The sequence below is a fragment of the Camelina sativa genome, chromosome 5, assembly GCF_000633955.1.
Source record: "Camelina sativa cultivar DH55 chromosome 5, Cs, whole genome shotgun sequence".
In the NCBI taxonomy this organism is placed as follows: domain Eukaryota; kingdom Viridiplantae; phylum Streptophyta; class Magnoliopsida; order Brassicales; family Brassicaceae; genus Camelina; species Camelina sativa.
This window is the reverse complement of record NC_025689.1, coordinates 12717280-12724686: the sequence shown is the minus strand read 5'-3', so window position 1 is coordinate 12724686 and position 7407 is coordinate 12717280. Positions and strand designations below refer to the sequence as shown.

General features: G+C 38.9%; 1 protein-coding gene across 1 annotated transcript; it reads left to right on the top strand.

The window, feature by feature from the left end:
• LOC109132847 (uncharacterized mitochondrial protein AtMg00810-like) lies at nt 823-1581 on the top strand. Its single transcript, XM_019245280.1, has 2 exons — nt 823-1356; nt 1420-1581. The coding sequence occupies exons 1-2, from the start codon at nt 823-825 to the stop codon at nt 1579-1581; spliced, it is 696 nt and encodes a 231-aa protein (XP_019100825.1).

Below are 7407 nucleotides of genomic sequence, written 5' to 3'. Positions count from 1 at the left end.
TCTCGTGACTTTGAACCTCGAACCATTAACCAAGCACTCACCGATGACCGTTGGAGGAAAGCTGCATGTGGTGAGATGAATGCTCAGCTTCGTGAACATACATGGGATCTTGTACCTCCGCCACCACCAAATGTCTCTATCGTTGGCTGTCGATGGGTGTTTACAACAAAATATAATCCTGATGGATCCATCAGTCGTTACAAAGCCTGTCTGGTCGCTAAAGGATATAATCAACAACATGGTCTACACTACGAAGAGACATTTAGTCCTGTCATCAAGTCAACTATGATTCGTATTGTCCTTGATGTCGCTGTTGGTTGTGGCTGGCCGATACGTCAACTGGACGTCAACAACACATTTCTTCAAGGCACTTTACAAGAGGAGTTATATATGTCTCAACCCCCTGGTTTTATTGATGCGGATAGACCAAACTATGTTTGTAAATTACGCAAAGCCATCTACGGTCTTAAGCAGGCTCCACGCGCATGGTACATGGAATTACGAAATTATTTGATGGCTGTTGGTTTTGTCAATTCGATTGCAGATACCTCTCTCTTTATCTTGAGACGTGGTCGTGCGGTTGTCTAGATGCTTGTGTACGTAGACGATATCTTAGTCAGCGGCAATGATGCATCTCTTTTAAATGACACTCTGGTTGGCTTAGTGAACAGGTTCTCTGTCTAAGATCATGAGGAGTTGCATTACTTCCTTGGCGTAGAAGCAATCAAGGTTCCCGCCGGTTTACATCTTCATCAACGGAAATACATCTTAGATCTCTTGGCACGCACGAATATGCTAGAAGCCAAACCCGTACAGACTCCCATGGCAACATCACCGAAGCTTACGATCAACTCTGGTATTCCCTTACATGATCCAACAGAGTATCGTCGCATTGTTGGTAGCTTTCAATACCTTGCATTTACACGCCCAGATATTTCGTTCGTGGTCAATTGCCTCTCCCAGTATATGCATTCTCCAACTGATCTCCATTGGCAAGCGGCCAAACGTCTACTTCGTTACCTCAAGGGGACTACCACACATGGCATTTTCCTGAAACGAAACAATCCTCTTTCCTTACATGCCTACTCTGATGCAGATTGGGCAGGAGACTCAACTGATTATGTCTCTACCAATGGCTACATAGCTTATCTTGGTCATACACCGGTGTCTTGGTCGTCTAAAAAGCAGAATGGTGTCACGAGGTCATCCATGGAGGCAGAGTATCGGTCTGTTGCCAACACTTCGTCAGAACTACGGTGGATATGTTCATTGTTACAAGAACTTGGTATCACGTTACCAACCATACCTACCATTTATTGTGACAACATTGACGCAATATATCTCTGCGCCAACCGAGTATTCCACTCACGCATGAAACATATAGCCGTTGACTAGCACTTTGTTCGACAACAAGTCCAGTCAGGTGTGCTTCGTGTGGTTCATGTCACTACTAAAGACCAACTGGCCGATGCTTTAACGAAATCACTTTCTAAGATTCCATTCACTAGCTTCCTCAACAAGATTGGAGTTACGCCAAGCCCCTCCATCTTGAGAGGGTGTATAGAGAATCACTCACAATGATTGAGTATCAATCACATTGAAGGAGGATCAATCACAATATCATTAGTTGATATCAAACTTCATCTTATGTAAAGTAGTATATCAGTCTTTATTACCTTTACCCTAGCTTAGTCTTGTTATATAAATACTTGTACTAATCGTTCAATAAGAATCATCCTTCTCATTATTCTTACATTCTCTCTGGTCCTCTCAATCGCAAAGCTCTGATACCATGTTGATCTTTTGTGTTTGTGTGTTTACGATGATGAAAAAACAGAGTAAGAAAGTAATACTTTTATTGATCTGAAATTTTAATGTATTACAGACTCGATTGTGTTGTGTTACAAAGACTCGATCTATATTTATATGAACCTAACCATTGTGTTGTGATAACTGACTAGACACAACTCTTTGATCTAAATACACAACTGTAAAACAGAACAACTTGTGTCCATTAATCAAATAACTAACTTATATAAATGTGTTGTGTTGTGTTGTGTTTTTTTTTGGGTGTGAAAAAGGGAGCAAACACTCCCTTATATTATTAAATGAAAAAAAACAAATCACATGCGAACACGACGAGGGTACGCAGACCCGTTCACATCATCCGTCAAAACAGAGGAAGCGTCCAAAGGACAAACATCTAAAAGCTGTAAACCAAACGGTAAAGAAAAAGCATAGTTAGCCAATCTGTCTGCAAGACGATTCGCTTCCCTATACACGTGAGTAATCCGGACAGACCAGTCCTTCGAGAGCAAGCCATAGCACATCCGTACTAGGAAAGACAGGGGTTGTGTATCCTGGATTCCTGTCTTGAAAAAGCCAACCACCAGTTCAGAATCAACCTCCAACTCCAGACAAGTAACATGCCTCTCCCAAGCAATAACCAAACCATAGTAGATTCCCCAAAGTTCAGCCAACGGAGCCGAGCAGAATCCGATATTAAAGGCAAACCCGTAAATCCACTGCCCCTCACTATCACACAAAACTCCCCCAGCCGTAGCCAACCCCGGATTGTCCCGAGATGCACCATCAGTGTTAAGTTTAACCCATCCACCGTGGGGCGGAGTCCAAGCGATCTGTCGTACCTCCCGTTCAACCTGCGAGCCGTCAATATGCACTTTAGAGTGTGCAAGATATACTTCCCTGGCCATGTCTTTCACAAATTTCACTCTGTCATGACACTGGCCATTCTCACCAAATACATTTCCACATCGCCACTTCCACCCCCACCAAGCTGAGATGCCAAAAACCGTAGCCCAAGGAACATTATACTGCACCCTCATATCCCTCAGATTACCATAAATCCATTCCAATAAAGTTTGGCTAAAGAACACCGCCCTCTTACTCGGCAAAACTATCCGGTTCCAGACCCCGGACATCGATGGACAATCTCGTAGTACATGCATAATAGTCTCCTCACCACCCTTACAGACTTGGCAGATACTTGAATCACTTAAATGTCGCCTCTGTCTTTCAGAGTTTGTCATAATAACCTGATTAGTAACCAACCAGAGAAACATCCTCACCCGTTCCAGAACAATGGACTTCCAAATGGAACTGAAGTAGGAATCCATTCTAGGACGGTGCACTCCATCCCTAATTAAGAAATCATATGCAGAACTCACGGAGAAGGTACCATCCGCACTTGCACCCCACGCCACTCTATCATGTGCCTTAGAACCAGTGTCAACTACCACAGAGAACAACCGTAACATTGTTAAACGTGAGATAAACGGTCCAATCCCCGAAATATCCCACCCAGTTCCCTCAACCCAAACATCACAAACCCGCAACTTGACAATGTCTGCAGGAATCTCTCTTGGTGCCGCGTCTATGAGTGGTGTTTCCTCAAGCCATGCATCCTTCCAGAACTTAATTGATCGCCCATCCCCGGGAACCCAACGCAGGCCAGGAAACACGACATCCCGCAATCCCACACCAACACTCCACCACGTTGAGGACCATGTACTCTTAACATTAGCCCAAGAAACATCACACTGATCACCCACTTTATAATTACAACGCATTACCCGTGCCCACAAACTCTCCTTATCCTGTAGGATTCTCCACCCAATCTTAGTTATTAGGGCTTTATTCATCACTACCACAGACTTTATCCCCAGGCCGCCTGCTCTCCTTGGTAAACAAACCTTATCCCAGGCCACAAGGTGTTGCTTCTTCTTCTCCAATGTACTACTGCAGAGGAAGTCACGAGAAGCTTTATCCAACTTAGATAAAACCGATGTTGGTAACAGGATGGTACTCATAGAATGAACTGGTATAGACATTAACACCGACCTTGTTAAAGTAACTCGTCCTGTTAAACTCAACATACGCCCTTTCCACCCGGCTAATTTCGTTGACACACGCTCCAACACTGAACTGAATGTATCCTTATTAACCCTCTTGTGTAACACTGGCATACCTAAGTACTTGCCAAGATCTCTGGTCTGCTTAATGCCACTTTCCTCACTTATCAACCGTCTCAAATCTCGACTCACATTATCTGAAAAGAAGATATGAGATTTCTCCAGACTAACCTTCTGTCCTGAGGCGACGCAAAAGGTCTCCAACACTTTCCTTATGATCCGTATTTGAGCCACAGAAGCCTCTGCAAATAGAATGAGGTCATCCGCAAAGCAAAGGTGAGATAACTTAGGCCCTCCCCTTGACAGACTTATTGGTTTCCAGGCCTTAAGAGTTGATCGACTCCTCAATCAGATGGCAAAGCCTCTCCATGCATAAGACAAACAGGAACGGTGATAAAGGATCACCCTGCCTAAGCCCGCGAGCAGGTTGAAATGCAGTAGTCCTCTCACCATTCCAAAGCAGAGACATTGACGGTCCGGTAACACAGGCCACAATCCATCCTACCCATTTATCTGGCAGCCTAGCTGCGCACAGAGAATCCTCAAGAAAGTCCCAACGTACACGATCGTATGCCTTCTCAAGATCTAACTTAAGCAGCATCCACCCTTTCCTGCTTTTCTTACGTCTCATGGAATGAACTGCCTCTTGCACAATCACAATATTATCCGTACTGTGTTGTGTTGTGTTATATAAATGTGTTATGTTATGTAAATGTGTTGTGAAGGGAGATTAGATTATGCTTCAACATCTAACCATTTATCTTACATGATGCAAACAACTAATGACAAAAAACTAAATGCAACCAAAGAACGCAAACACATCTTAATCATCACAGAAACATGTCTAATGAACAATGAAAGGTTCTGAATCTTTAAAACACCGAGAGATTAAAAAAGATTGAAGAAGATCAAAACCTGCTGTTTAAGGTCGTAAGGATTATGAAAGAGAAGCTCTTTCATAATCCTTTTTTACAAGATGATGTTTTTATTTCAAGTTTCTTACCGTTGCCATTTGATTCTGCGTGAGTGCAAATCACAAAGATTAGGGTTGTTGTTTCTACATCACCCACCAAACAACTCAAAGACGCAACGATTCATATGTTGTGATTACTTAAAATTGGTGTGTTAAAATTAAACGCAACCAAAGAATACAATTACTGATTTTATTGATTGGATTTGAAATCGTCGGAGTTCTATACAAAACTTACACAGCAAAATCTCGATATTACTACGAGAATCAATCACATTTACACAATTTCTCTTCACTAAAGGGCAAATTAGAAGGTAAAAAACAATGAAATAGAATCAACTCACAAGCAATACGACGTCGTTTGTCCCAAAAAAAATAAAAAAGAGCCGACGTCGTCGTATTGCTTGTATGACAATAAAAGTAACTTTGCATATGTAGTTCATTTTGCATGTGTGTTACTTTATTTTTTCTTTAACTTGGTTGACCCATTCGTCTCATTATTATTAGGCTAAAATCCAATCGTTTAACATATACACTATAAGTTGCTCCCTTTTATCAGAATATATATAATAATTAAAAACCTACGGTAGATGTAAAATAAAATTTTAGATTAAACATAATTACTATTATGATAATTATTTTGATATATATATATATATATATATCAATATATATTAGATGTTCTCGAATAAAAAAAAATCATTCCGACAAGAATGTACGTTGGTAAAAAAATTAATAAATTTGGAGACTTCAAATGGAAGAGAGTAATTGGTATTTGAAGGCTTTTATCAACCATGACACAATGACTGTTAAACGCCTCAGTTTATCTGAATCTGAGGTATGCAATATTTTGAACAAGATTTCCACAATGCATCATAACATATACCCAATAGTCATCTGTTTGTATGATAATGAGTTTGACAAAGACTATACTTATCTCTGATTGAGCCTTGGACATGTGATTTACATGATGTAATTTAAATTTCAAATTTTATATTTAATTCATAATATTTGTGTTTGTGGTGTTATACTTTTTAATTACAACTAATATTTGCTGGGCTATTTGTGATTGCAAAGCTTTCAAATATGGGGAACAACAAGCGTCTCTCTCACGAGTATCCTTAAGTCACCCAAGTAAATTCGTTTTTTTTTTCTTGTTGTTTGCTTGATTTCTATATCAATTGATAGTTTGAATAATTTTTTAAAACAAAATTAACTATAAGAGCAGAACAACAATATTGTGGTCTACGTTGATAATGAAAATGATTTCTAAGTTAATTCATAGATGTCTAAATGCGAAGGAATATTTTTTGGTTGAACCTATGACTACTCTTGTGAAATGAGGGTTTCAAAACACTCTTTAAATACCCATCCAGTCTATTAGATTTTTCATTCACCTACAAGAAAAACTCTTCAAAGCCACAAATCACTAATCAACCACAAACTTTTTATAGCTATCATATATTAGCCACAAAACAGACACAAACAAATGTTGTGGTCAATACGTAGCTAAGTTATGATAATTTGTGGCAATTTAGCCACAACAAATATTTTATGTCTAATCGTGGTTAATTAGACATAAATTAGCTAACAACAAGTATGTGGCTATTTAGCAATAATCTTTGCCATAAATTTACTGTGGCTAATTTATCGATATACTGTGTTTCTAGATACTTGTAATTATTTCGTGGTTAATTTGTGACTTTTTATGTTTTTTTTTTCTCATAGTCTGTAAACCTTAAATAAAATTTAAAATCCAAACATTAAATCTCAAATTCAAATCCATGATCGATAAAATATTAACATCGTGTAGTTAAATATCTTTAATGTAGTTTAATTTGAAAACTTTTTCCTTTTGTTAAACTTCTCAAATGTATTCGATCAGTTTGTAATTAGTTATATTTATTGTTTATTCATATAACAAAATCTTCTTTCGTCGTTTTTTTTTTTGCTCATATAACAAAATCTAAGTGGTGAAAAAAAAAATATAACAAATATTATGGTACGTGTATGATAGACATGATAAGTTAATCATTCTTGAACATTGCATGACATGTTCTTCTCAGGTCATTGGCAGGATCCTTGATGCCCCTGCTTCTCCTAATTGTTCTTTAATAACAAATGGCGTTTTGTACTTGCGTATATTGCATTTTAGCTGTTGATTGTATCTATTATTGTAAAATGTGTTGTCTATTTATTAACTTAAGGTTTTAAGAAGTTACGATATCACTGTATATGTTGGAGCAGTGGAACTTGAAAGTTCTTGTTTGTATTGAACACGGGAGCTTCAGAGTAGAGGTTTCATACGGTCTTGCCTTCGAGGCATTAATTAGTAATATCTCCTACCAGGTATCTTTTTTCTTGTGAATTTCTGATTGTGGTCATTGCTATGAGAGTACATATTGTGGAAGTTCACCTGGTGAACTCATTGGATCTGCTGCAGCTGCTAGAACAAGTAGTTCTATCTTTGCTACAACCGAGCTTAAGCACCTGGTGAACTCATTT